The 12942-nt window shown below is 45.9% G+C and overlaps 2 protein-coding genes across 2 annotated transcripts; both read left to right on the top strand.

The window, feature by feature from the left end:
* The first annotated feature begins 306 nt into the window (after positions 1-306).
* mlf2 (myeloid leukemia factor 2) lies at positions 307-3650 on the top strand. Its single transcript, XM_023795612.1, has 8 exons — positions 307-1195; positions 1604-1715; positions 1844-1879; positions 1956-2009; positions 2098-2226; positions 2602-2761; positions 2975-3202; positions 3301-3650. The coding sequence occupies exons 1-7, from the start codon at positions 1152-1154 to the stop codon at positions 3184-3186; spliced, it is 747 nt and encodes a 248-aa protein (XP_023651380.1). The 5' UTR covers positions 307-1151; the 3' UTR covers positions 3187-3202; positions 3301-3650.
* Positions 3651-4578: 928 nt separating this feature from the next.
* Positions 4579-10353, top strand: LOC111835365 (gamma-enolase). Its single transcript, XM_023795596.2, has 12 exons — positions 4579-4780; positions 5869-5954; positions 6135-6230; positions 6319-6377; positions 6495-6564; positions 7031-7164; positions 7273-7495; positions 7651-7848; positions 8754-8955; positions 9198-9306; positions 9473-9531; positions 9695-10353. The coding sequence occupies exons 2-12, from the start codon at positions 5870-5872 to the stop codon at positions 9762-9764; spliced, it is 1305 nt and encodes a 434-aa protein (XP_023651364.1). The 5' UTR covers positions 4579-4780; position 5869; the 3' UTR covers positions 9765-10353.
* The last annotated feature ends 2589 nt before the right edge of the window (positions 10354-12942 follow it).

Genomic DNA, 12942 nt, shown 5'->3' with positions numbered 1-12942 from the left:
GCAGACTTTGTAGTGTCTCATTTTATATTTTATAAATACCTCTCTCAACTGCATGTATCATTTTTTTATGAACTGTTATGACTAATTATACTCATAAACCTTATGGTTTTCGCAAATGCAGTCGTTATGTTGAGATTACATATCTCATATAGAAATAAGTAACCAAAATATTTAAGCGCACTGTATCCAACTTAAAATATGAAATTACACTGATTATGCATATTAGTACCACCACCACTACTACTATTTCTACTACTACTACTAATAATAATAATTATATAGGAAAAGATACACTGCATCGCCGCAGCGATTGACGCCATTTCCGGCGGGTCACGGGGTTGTAGAACAGCCGTCCTCCCTCTCTTCTTTCCGTATTGCGTGTTATTTATTATCGGTACCAAGTACAGCTTGTTTGTTAACCGGTTTTACCTTGAAAAGGAAAATAAGAAAAGGGCACTGTCATCTTGTTTTGATGTGAATAGTGTCGGAGTGTGCGCGGATTCAGGAAAAGAGAAACGAAGGAAGAGCGTCTCCGTTGTGTCGCCCTGGCTTCCTTTGTCATCTCGACTTCCGCTTCAGTCTGCGATTAGCTAGCCAGGCTAGAGCTGCAAATATTTACACTCATGCTAACCTATCGGGATTCGTTTATTAAGAAACCATACGCTCCTCAGTCAGTATATATTTAATTTTACAATAAGGGGATACGGCGGCGTAGCTTTTCCATAAGAATACTGGAAAATAACAGATTTGGAGATTGAGCATTAGTAAAGCGGTCGGGCTCGTTAGCTGTTTTGGTGGGGTACGTGCTCGGCAGACCCTCACCTGGATCCTGTCAGTTTCTTTTTTAAATTGCGTTTTTTTCGTGTTTATTTATGGTCAGCTAACGTCGTTATCAGATTCATGTGTGACGTGCGATCCGGTCAATAAACTAGATTTAAGCTGACCCTCATTGGGTTGCTAACTATTTAAACGAGCTGACCTGCGATTTGTTGCTCTTTTGTTAGTCACGGTGCTTATATCTGTATGTATTTCCTGCGGGGATCTTCGTAATTCTCCCTGCTGATTATATATCACTCGGTTTCTGCGTGATCGTACCTTTATGTAACTTATTGTTTAAAGGGAAGAAGCGAAACTGAACAAACTTCGAAAAAATGTTTCGGTATTTGAGTGACGTGGACGAAAGCCCATTCATGATGTAAGTATTGTAGGAAGTTTCCCACGTTTTTAAGGATTTTAATTTTGTATTTGGCCCACATAGTCATTCTGCCATAGTGAAATTGTATCTCTAACCTGTATGTTTTTATGGACTGTGCTTGCCTCTTTTATCCAGTACAGTAGGCCAGTACGTGAATTTACAGAAATTAATATGTGATTAGTGCATTATATGCAATATCCTGGATTGGTGTATGGTGGGGGTGGGGAGTTTAAGGGAAAAACCAGGTATTTTTTAATGCCTTTAATATAATGATTAATATAGTGTTTAGGTATTAACGCTCAGCTCTCTGGTCTTCTTAAAGGTTGCTTTCTTCCCTGGTTCTAGAATTTTCTCTCTGTGACCTGTATATTATGTCTGAGTGGAGTGGTGTCCTTGCATTCTTTGCAGGGATCCATTTGCGGCCCACAGGCGGCAGATGCGGAGTTTGTTTGGGTCGTTTGGCTTCGAGCCGTTTCCCCTCGGCCCCCAGATTCAACCACCTCGTGCCCCTCACCTCCAGGTAGCCATCCACACTGCACTTTCTTTTCCATTCACCAGTTACTTCACAATGTAGTATTTGTCTTTAACTTCGCTTTCTCTCCTGTTGTTTAATAAAGCAATTGTCCTTCTGACACGTTTCTTTCATAGGCTGGTGCCTTGGCCCCCTTTGGGATGCTGGGAATGGTGAGCATTCTTTTATGGTTTTGCTTGTTGCATGCTGCTTTCTCATTCGAGTATGCTGATGGCCCCTTTCTCCTAGGGAGGCGGATTCACAGACATGTTCGGGATGATGGAAGGAATGATGGGGAACATGGTGCGTGATACTTGAGTCTCTCCACTAGCTGTGTGATGTGCAGCTATGTGCCCCTGGGCTTCTCTCAACCCTTGTTCCCTTTGCCTAGGAGCGGTTGTCAGGGTCTCCCAGCTGCCAGACCTTCTCTTCCTCCACAGTCATATCCTACTCCTCTACAGACTCTGGAGTGCCTAAGGTCTACCAGCAGACCAGTGAGCTCAGGACTGCACCCGGAGGGGTAAGAGAAGGCCTAAAAATTATTGTCTTCACTAGTTGGTGATGTGTAGCATCATGGTTAACAATGTGGACCCTTAGTCCTGATAGGAATGGACTTTTCCGTAACATGGTTGACCTGCATTGTTTATGTGAAATATCTACCAGTATACTTAACTTGTGAGTTCGGACACTAATAATGATTAGCCTAGGATGTTTTGTGTTTATGAATTGCATCAAACAGGTGCAAAGAACTGGTCAGTATCTACAGGTCTGGAACATTTTGAAAGAATTCTCTGTAAAATTGATTACCTTGTTGTGAATGGGATGGAGAGCGTTCTCTTGTGGAAGAGTAGAAATAAACAGGGATAGATTGACTGGGCCATGTCCACACCCACAGATAAGGGAGACGCGTCAAACCATGCGGGACAGCGAGACTGGGTTGGAGCGCATGGCCATTGGACACCACATCGGAGAACGGGGTCACGTGATGGAGCGTTCGCGCAACCGCAATACCGGCGATCACGAGGAGCGGCAGGATTTCATCAACCTGGAGGAGTGTGAGAGCCGCTCTGCCTTCGCACTTGCCCACTCTGGGACTTCAGCTGGTGTTTTCCCAGCAGTGTAGACTTGGCTGCTCCCTACTCAGCTTGATTGTGTAATAATGGATGGGCAAGGGTTAGTGTGGGGGGGGGGGGCGGTTACCCCTCCGAGACAGCAGCTGTGAACAGACAGGGGATAGCGGGTCTGATCTGGGTGCCCTGTCCCTCCAGGTGAGGCCTCGGCCTTTGACGAGGAATGGAGACGGGAGACATTGAGGTATCCGCACCCCAGTGTTCGTGGCTTGGACTACGGCAGGGACAGGAGGGCAGGGGCCAGGCAGCATCTGGCCCTTACTGGCCCCTCCAGCTCCTCCTCACCGGGCTCTCACCACGACTCTCCACGACACCCCTCATCCAGCACCCGCCCACGCTGTGACTGGTGAATGCGGGACAGGCGAAGTAAGAGAACAACAGGAGTGACGCCGTCGTCAAAAACTGCTGTTGCCTCACGCTGTCATGTTCGTTTATAACCATTTGTTTTTATTTTTCCTTTGCAGGTGAAAAACGTTAAATGGGATCATGAGGTGATGCTGTGAATGCATAACCAGGGACGCATTAAGGAACTTCCTGATGTTTAAGATGTTTGATATAACTGGGCTGTTTATACATATAAACTATGCGTATCCTCCAACTAGCACACACGCTTACGGTTAACAGAACGACGCGACATTTGACATGCATCCAAACACGTATGCCACTCACACGTTTTGTATATAGACACTGGCACTATACATTAATGCTATGCGGTACACTGTACAGTGCATATATGTTTGTGTAAGGTAGTAGTGTGTGTGGGTTAAATTGTACACCATTGATGAAACTACATAATAAAATTCATTGATAATCATTGTGTGTGTGTGTGTATGTGTTTTTCTGAACGTGAAATCCATCCTGTAAGCCAGTGTTGCCCAACTTGGTCCTTGGGGACCTCCAGACAGTCCACGTTCTTGCTTCATCCCAGCTCCTGGAACAAAAATGTGGACTGTCTGGGGGTCCCGAGGACTGGTATGGGAAACACTGCAAACAGGGGCCATCTTGGGGAACTCCCCCTTCCTTTTGCTTTGGCTACATCTGCAGTTTATATGAGAAATGTCCACAGTGCTGTGGCTCAGTGGCTCCATCTTCTGCCCAGGGAGAGAATGCCAGCAGATGGTCACATGACCTCCAGCTAGAACACACCAGAAAAGTAGCCAATGAGAGCCTGTCTCTCCCCTTTGCATTTGTCATCCCTTGATGTGCTGGTTGTTTTCTTTCTCCGTCACCTTTTTGCTTTCGCCCAGTAGTTTGCTTCCTTATCTTGGCATTGGGCGCAGTGTGTATCTAGTTCTTCATTGGGATAATCACTTTAAACCCAGATGATGCTGTCAGATTATGTCTCTTCCCTCCTCAGGCACTTACAATCCTAGATCCCTCTTAAGTATATTCCCTGTGCTGTCCTCCCTGTATGACACCAGTACCTCTGTTTTTATCTCTATGTACAAAGATACAATATACAATAATATAATTTAATTTCCATAAATTCGACCAGATGATAATTTGGAAGAAAATCATATAACAAAAAAAAAATCTTTTAAACGTTGTTTTATAGATGACCTGAAATACAAAAATTTAAGAAGGTTATTTGAATCATGCTGAATCATGACTAACGTTGCTTCGTTACGTCAAGCCCCTGTCTTTTAACATGAAGCGATCAGTGCTGCATTTCCCTCTGTACCTCCCCAAACTGCCCTGTCATTTTTCTCTGAAACACACCAATCCTCTCTTTCCCTTAGTCGTGCTGCATCTCTTTTTCTCTCTCATCTCTATGTCTCCTTGACCTACTCTCCCTCCCTTCCTTCTCTGCATCTTTCAATGACTCACATGTCCCCCTCCCCCTCCCCGTCACACATTTTACCCCCCCGTCCTCCCCTGCGCAGTTCTATCCCTCATTCTCTCACACTCTCTCGCTTTTCCTACAAGACCAAGCAACGACGGCAGGTAATGGAAATTAAAAACCCCGAATCTGTTCTGTCTTCCTCTCCGCATTTGTCATTCTGTCCTTCGTCGTCTTTGGTAGTCTGTCAGTATTTTTTTCCTGTTTCGGCTCCGCTCCGCCGTCGTTTTAGAATCAAACGCCAGGTGCGGTAACCTGTCGGTGCGTGTGCGTGCAGGAGTGCGCGTTTTCGGTGTGCGCGCTCCTCGGACCCGTGTCCCTGCATGTCACCGTACGGTTCTGCGTGCCTCCGTGTGCGGGGCTCCGTGTACACCTTCGTGCATGTTTTGGTTCTGCGCTAATGCGTCAGTGTTCCTCCGGTGCGCGCTTCTGCGTGCCTGGCGGCGCTTGTTTGTGTCAGCGTGTGTCCGAGCATCTGCTCTTTTCCCTTAAAACCGGACGGATTTTCGCCTGTCCCCCTGTTCTGTTTTGATGACAGCGGAGAGGTCACTTATACTCCTTGAACAACCTTTGCTCCCTCTGCCTGTCATCTATTTTTTTCTTCTAAAAGAGGTGGTGGTGGTAGTGGTGGGGGTGGGGGGCTTCAATAATTGAATAATCTCTGGCCACTGTGTCCTATTTCCCTGCATCTTTTCCTCTTCCTCCATCTCAGGGTCTTTCAGTATTTAGGCCTATTGTGTTAGTTTCCTGCAGAGAGAGAGAGAGTGAGAGAGAGGATTTGTGTTGGGTAGGAGGGAGGGATATCACAGTACATGCTGTACATTATATATAGAATATGAAGACTAGAGGGTCATGTTTTCAAACTCTCTTTGAAATATACTGTTTTGCAATGCGTGATGTGAATTTTTATCTATGTATTATTCCAGGTCTGTGCTATAGTGTATATTTGTGCAGGATATTCAGTCTGTGCCTGTGATTTGGGTTTAATTGCAACGCATTATTTTTACTTGGAATGATGTGACACAGTGAACGGTGACCTATCAGGTGACTTGAGTTTTAAGAGTAGTTCCCGAGTCCTGCTATAAACAGACAGCCATTGTCACTGCCTGCATGCCCTCTGGCACACTGACCGGAGGGAAGTTTATCCACATCTCTTCGCGTGTTTTTATTCATGGTCTGTCTTTGCTCGCAGGATGTCCATAGTGAACATCGTGGCCCGAGAAATCCTGGACTCGCGGGGAAACCCCACGGTGGAGGTAGACCTGTACACCGCAAAAGGTAAGCAGGGCCCCTGGCACTCGGTAAGCACCAACAATCATCACTACGCGTGATTCGCTGAGCTGTTTAAGGAGCAGCGACGCTGGGAAGCATATCGTACACAGTTTGCCCTGAGAGCCAGTGCCATGTGTCTCTGTTTTTACTCCTCCATCTCATTGTGCCCCCTCCTGGTGTGTTCAGGTCTCTTCAGGGCCGCGGTGCCAAGCGGAGCATCCACTGGCATCTATGAGGCTCTGGAGCTGAGAGACGGGGACAAACACCGGTACAAGGGAAAAGGTGAGGGACCCTGTTCCTAATGAGAGAATGTGCTGATTCGGAACCTTCTGGAAGAGCCTCTGCATCACGCGCTCCCTTCCTGCTCCAGGCGTGCTGCAGGCTGTATCTCACATCAACGACACCATCAGACCCGCCCTCATCCAGTCGGTGAGTCGCCTTCCCCAGCCAAGGTGACGGTGTGTGGCCGTGGAAGGTGGGGGACGAGTGAGATGACAGAGTGGTCATGCAGGCTGTAACCCCCCCATCGCTGCCCCTTTTTTCCAGGGGATCAGCGTCGTTGAGCAGGAGAAGCTGGACAACATGATGATTGAGATGGACGGCACTGAGAACAAGTGTAAGTGCCTCAGTCCTCAGCCCACAAAGGGCCCAAGTGTGACCTAAACAGGAAGCATTTCACTGCCTGTCCGCTCAGTATTTACCACTTTTTCACTGTCCATCCACATGAAGCACTCCTTCAGGTCTGGGTCATGTGTGATTATCAGCAGTATAATGCATCTTAAAAATAATACTAGAATGTGTGACTGTTTTAATGAGGTTGTACTATAAAATGGAATAACTTAATTATAAAAATGGCTAATAGGCAAAAGCAGCATTCCTAATAAAATGGAGAGCTATTTTATAAGCTATGACTATAACCAGATATTTATAATGGAGTAGAGCAGAGTAGACCTGAGTAGAGTAGTGTAGAGAAATTTGTTGAGTGATTCTCTGTTAGGTTCATTGATTCCAACATAGATTTGTGTATATATCTATGCTTGTATCACGCTTATTGAATTGTTCGTCTGACGCTCATTCTTCAGCAAAGTTTGGGGCCAATGCGATCCTGGGCGTCTCCCTGGCAGTGTGCAAGGCGGGCGCAGCGGAGAAAGGCGTGCCCCTGTACCGCCACATTGCCGACCTGGCCGGGAACACTGAACTGGTGCTGCCTGTGCCTGTGAGACTCCAATCTGCACCGTTTAAGTCCAGATGGATCTGCAAGACATTTACCGGTACCCGGTCTCCATTTTAATCTGATGTTCTGGTCTCTCTCCTTCCTCTTAAGGCCTTTAATGTGATCAATGGAGGCTCCCATGCGGGCAACAAGCTGGCCATGCAGGAGTTCATGGTGCTTCCTGTGGGGGCCGAGTCCTTTCGGGAGGCCCTGCGCATCGGGGCAGAGCTGTACCACACCCTGAGGGGGGTGATACAGAAGAAGTATGGCCAGGATGCCACCAACGTGGGTGATGAAGGTGGCTTCGCCCCAAACATCTTGGAGAACAGCGAGGGTAAGCTATGAGCCGCTGACACACCTGACAGGCAACTGGCCACCTGATTGGTCAGCTGGCTGTTACCCCACACCATGGCTTTTCCTGTTTCTCATATATGTACGACGCGCTGGCACCAGTGAAGGGCACCTCTTCCTTTTCCACTCCCCTTGCAGCGCTGGAGCTCCTGAAGACAGCTATAGACCAGGCAGGCTTCACCGACAAAGTGGTGGTGGGGATGGACGTGGCCGCCTCCGAGTTCTACCGTGACGGCAAATACGACCTGGATTTCAAATCTCCTCCCAACCCAGACAGACACATTACTGCTGAGGAGCTGTCTGATATATACCAGAGCTTTGTCAATGATTATCCTGGTGGGCCTCCATCATCCCTTCCACCTGTTCACAGTCTATTATTTATGCCAGGGTTCTTCAAATCTGGACCTCAATTCCAAATCCAGGCCTTGTTTTCAGTTCTCCCAGGTAGTTAATTTAATAATTACTGATTCTGATTGGTCAGAGGCTTCACACCTGACTGACAGGTAAAGGAAGGCCGGAAAACCAGCAGTGCTCGGACCTCGAGGACCGTAATATGAATAACCCTGATTTATGCTGTGTATAGTCCTCAATGCCATAATGGCTCGTATATATTTTTCAGTAGATTTGGTGACCCGGAGACGGTCCAGGTTTTTTCTCCCTCCCAGCTCCCTGCCAGACAGTCCATGTTTTTGCTAATCCCAACTGGGATTGAGCAAAAATATAGTGTCTGCAGGTCCACATGGTCTAGAGGCTGGCACCCATCCAGGGTGCAGCCCAGCCCTACACTGCCTGGGGTAGGCTCCAGGTCCCCGTGTCACTCTGTCCAAGATAAATGGTTGGATAGATGTAGTCTACATCTTTTGACTGATGGGGATAATATCATCCTCATAAAACTGGTTGAAACAAGCTGGTAATCTGACTAACAGGAGCAAATAAGAGCCTTTTACAGAGGTGGAAAGTTCAGGTTCAGAAAGTACAAATCCAGACCAAGATTTTGTTTCAGCTAACAAGTTGGGTACTCTGTGACTGTGGCTCTTTAAACTCGTCTGGTTGGTTGAAACAAAATCTTGGTCTAGATTTGTACTTTCTGAACCTGAACTTTCCATCTCTGAACTTGTGCTGTCATGTCATTGGGAGTCACTGAAGAGCCAAGAGGATAGATTAACAAAAAACAGGGCTGAGCAGAGTAGAGCCATGTGGCATGAGCTGTGTGCCTGACTGCACAACCATCCTCCCCACAGTGGTGTCCATAGAGGACCCGTTCGACCAGGATGACTGGCCAGCATGGTCGAGGTTCACCGCCTCGATGGGGATTCAGGTGGTGGGTGATGACCTGACAGTGACCAACCCGCGGCGGATAGAGAAGGCTGTGGAGGAGAGATCCTGCAACTGCCTGCTGCTCAAAGTCAACCAGATTGGTTCTGTCACTGAGGCCATACAGGCGTAAGTGGCCCGCCTCTAACACTCTCATTCGCTCATCGTGTCAGCAAATCCCGTATTAACTGCAATGATTGATTGGGACTCTGTCCACTTAGCAATAGCTCGGTTCAGCTAGGCATTTACGTCAGTAAGCTGGTTGACAAACGTGATGGCTGCTTTGATCTCTACTCCGATATCATCGATATGACCCAGACACCTATAATTGTATTAATGCATGCATGACCATCACCTTCCCTCTATTTCAGGTGCAAGCTGGCCCAGGAGAATGGCTGGGGGGTGATGGTGAGCCATCGCTCAGGGGAGACTGAGGACACCTTCATCGCTGACCTGGTGGTTGGGCTCTGTACCGGGCAGGTGAGCATGACCATGAATAACAAACATGCAAAAACACAGCCCTCATGCCAAGCAGCCCTTTACACTCATTGGACTCTGCATCAGCTGAGCCAAGGCATTTCAGGCTGTATCCTCATGTGACATTATGATGTCACTTGGATTTCCTCTCTGTGTCACCCCTAATCAGATCAAGACTGGAGCTCCGTGTAGATCAGAACGTCTAGCCAAGTATAACCAGCTGATGAGGTTGGTATTATTTATATATCCCTTTCACCCAGTGTCAATGTCATTACAGATTGGGCCCTAAAGACCTCTTATACGCACATGCATGCCCTGATGTAGGTCTCCTTTTTGCTTATATATTCCTGTTCTATCACGTCAAACGATCCGCCACACTCTCTCTCCTTAGAATCGAGGAGGAGCTTGGTGACCAGGCTCGTTTTGCCGGGCACAACTTCCGAAATCCCAGCGCTCTCTGAGACCGGCACTCAGATGTGGGGGGGGAGAGAGAGACGCACACATACACACAGACACATGACACGCACGCGCAATACGCACACAGGAGATTAATAGATGTACACACAGACGGTAAGGAAATTGACTGAGAATGTGAGAAAGACATGGACTGGGATGCCCAGATGCTGAAAGACTGATAGTCTGACTCACACAACTGCACATCAACAAACAGAGGCTGGATCACATACTGATACAAACAAAAACACGGACTCAGTGACAGGCTGAATGGCCGACAGTGACAGATTGACAGCTTTACCTACAAACATGGAAATCTCAGTAAGCAGCACACTCTCTCTCTCTCCCTCTCATTCGCACACTGACTCTTTCAGCCCCTCCTTACATCCTTGGCCTCCCTCTCTCTCTTCCACTTCCTTTCTCTCCATTGCCCTCCCTGCAAATCCCCATCTTATCTCTTTTTTCTGATCCCTTTACCCTCTCCTGTCCTCATACTGCCTGTCACCCTTTGCCAATGTTCCTAATGTCATTAGAGATACTATTGAAATACAAAGCTTGCCACAGAATGACCCCGCAAATAAAGAGATTGCAACTTCATCCACAGAGCCCTGCCTTTTCCTGTGGGGAACAGAGTTTGTCTTTTCTAAGTCTGAAATGCATATGTGCAGTGGTTCCACTTATCAGCTTCTATTATTGATGTGAAGGGATTTTTTTAATGGTCTTCAGTTACCTGCACTTATACCTTGTACATAAGTTTCATTATCGTTATTATGAATATATTTATGTGTAAGGTAATGTTTAGAGTACATGTTTAGAGTATCAAGGCTATGCTGAACCGTATGACAACAGGTCATACATAATAAAGTGTTTTAAAATAGTTTTATATAATGTGTGTGTGTATATATATATATATATATATATATATATATATACAGTATATAAAGGAGAGAATTCAGTGATTCAGTGTTTCATAGTATAAATACCATTTAGCGACAGTGACTCTGAAATTTCAGTGTCATAATAGGAAATATTTTCCCACAAGACTAACATAACGATACAATGTCAAACTACAATTAAAGGTTTGATTGTTTGATCTCACATCAAAAACTCTTGATACTTGAGAAATTGTGTAGCCTTCAGAAATAATTCGGTTGCATTCAGGGTTTATCCCGACAACAATCATAGCTATTTTTGTCACTGCTTTACTATTGGACAACCTTTGAAAGTTCTACTTGGAAGTTATTTGAGAAGATATAATTATACCCAGCATTATGAGTAATATAATAAGAGCTAAAGCTTATGTATATACCTGCCTGCAGTTTCGAGGTGTCCTGGAACACACCAGCACGCAAGTTTCCAAAAGAATTATTGCATGAAAACTTATATTTATCTGGGTTAAAGACCTGTGCAGCCTCACGTTGTGCTAAATGTAGGTGTTATTTTGCTAACACTATGAGTTACTCAGCTGTTGATGAGCTCACAGGTTAAAAAAAAAAAGTTCTGCCGAATGAGAACATATTATAGAGGGAACATTATCTTTCCTAATCCTGCACAAATTCATTTCTGCAGCACAATAATTAAAATCTTAAAATAATTACATTATTAAAATCTTATAGTTAGGTCTATGTCTAAAATTATGTCTGATGCTTATCGGCAAAATGTTTTAATAATAATAATAATAATCAATCCTTTTTGTCCCTCATGGGGAAATTCTTTTTAACTTAAGATAGAAGTTATAATCCCTGTTTTTATCTGGCAGCTGTTAAACATCAAAATCTTGGTTTAAATCTTACTTTTTTTATCTGGATAAAATTAATTTGTTCAATTTGTGTCAATGACTATTCATAAGGACTTCCCCTTACCTTGGAGCGGATCCCAGGCAGGGGTACAACCCAAGATGGTGTGCTGGTTTATCGTAGAAGGGAAAGACACCCACACCCACTACGGTCAGTTTAAATGCGTGTTTTTGAACTGAGGGAGTAAGCAGCAGCAAACAGAAGAAAAAGTGCAATACTGGATAAAACGTACGAGCTTCACAGAGACCCGCAACAGAATTCAAACCCAGTGCATTGGAGGTATGAGCAACACCGGTACCCACTAAGTCACAGTGCCATCGACTCTTTTAACGACATAACACATAATTCCGTTCACATGGTCTTATTAGTAATACTATTAGTGTAATCTACTTTAATTTGCTCAGGTGACATTGACAATGGTTAAATTATCACTAAGCCCAGTCTTGGCGTAGACTCCCTACTACCAGCATGTGGCGCCGGGCACTGAACTCCCCGCAAATATTACAGTACTTAACACCGCCGGCAGAGGGCGCGCTGGACACTTTCTCCTGACGCACGCGCTCCCCATTTTTCCTCTTCTGGTTACTATGGATACAGCACAAAAGGAGACGGGACAGGAGGCTGTTTGGAAGGGAAAAAGGGCTGGAGTGAGAGAGGGAGAGGGCTGGGTCAAAATACAGCCTGCATAGACACACGTATCCATAGTGTGCAGAAACAGAGAGGTGTGTCGCATTGCCTAATGCATGCAAAGGCTGCCATGCAGCTCAGCGCAGCAGGTAGAGGAAACGCACTGCTTATGGATAAGAAAAGAAAATATCCAATAAAAGTAACAATTTAGCGATCTCCGGGTGCGTATGAGAAGTAGCTACCGTGCATCTGAAAGTTACACTTCTGTTGGTGGATTATAATGCATGTAACACATAACAAAGTTTTTTTATGGTTGGATTGCAAGCCCACGGTGTAAGGGCACTCCATGTGTCCAAAGCTAGGTACAGTAAAATGGAGGGAAGAAGGAGGTACTGTAAAAGGGGCTGGGACACAGAGACACGTTTTATACGGTGCTAACCGGCACTGATAAAAATAAAGACAAAGTCTCAGTCTCACCCCCCCCCCCCCTCCCCGTTTTGGCTATAGTCTTTCAGGTTCCCCATAAGATATCTTCGTCCTTTCCCCCTTTCCCTGCCACTTTTCCTTGAAAACCCAGGCAAATCGCTCATTGCCTTGTCGGTTTTCTCTCTTTCTGCCTGTACAAGGAGTGCACCCCTACCACCCCCATTTGATTGTGCCTGTACCGACCGCAAAAAAGTGCAAGTCGTCTTGACAGAGAGGGAGAGGGGGAGAAAGAAGAAAAAGAGGGGAGGAGGGTGGGGGGAGAGAAGGGGGTGGGGGA

This window comes from Paramormyrops kingsleyae, chromosome 9 (assembly GCF_048594095.1).
Source record: "Paramormyrops kingsleyae isolate MSU_618 chromosome 9, PKINGS_0.4, whole genome shotgun sequence".
In the NCBI taxonomy this organism is placed as follows: Eukaryota; Metazoa; Chordata; class Actinopteri; order Osteoglossiformes; family Mormyridae; genus Paramormyrops; species Paramormyrops kingsleyae.
This window is presented reverse-complemented; position numbering and strand designations above follow the sequence as displayed.

Excerpts from the sequence above, each read along its gene's own strand:
- mlf2 (XM_023795612.1), top strand. The coding sequence starts at position 1,152 with ATGTTTCGGTATTTGAGTGACGTGGACGAAAGCCCATTCATGAT. Across the intron at positions 1,880-1,955 it reads CCTTTGGGATGCTGGGAATG|GGAGGCGGATTCACAGACAT; the intron begins GTGAGCATTCTT and ends CCTTTCTCCTAG. Across the intron at positions 2,227-2,601 it reads TCAGGACTGCACCCGGAGGG|ATAAGGGAGACGCGTCAAAC; the intron begins GTAAGAGAAGGC and ends CCACACCCACAG.
- LOC111835365 (XM_023795596.2), top strand. The coding sequence starts at position 5,870 with ATGTCCATAGTGAACATCGTGGCCCGAGAAATCCTGGACTCGCGGGGA. Across the intron at positions 5,955-6,134 it reads AGACCTGTACACCGCAAAAG|GTCTCTTCAGGGCCGCGGTG; the intron begins GTAAGCAGGGCC and ends TGGTGTGTTCAG. Across the intron at positions 9,307-9,472 it reads TTGGGCTCTGTACCGGGCAG|ATCAAGACTGGAGCTCCGTG; the intron begins GTGAGCATGACC and ends ACCCCTAATCAG.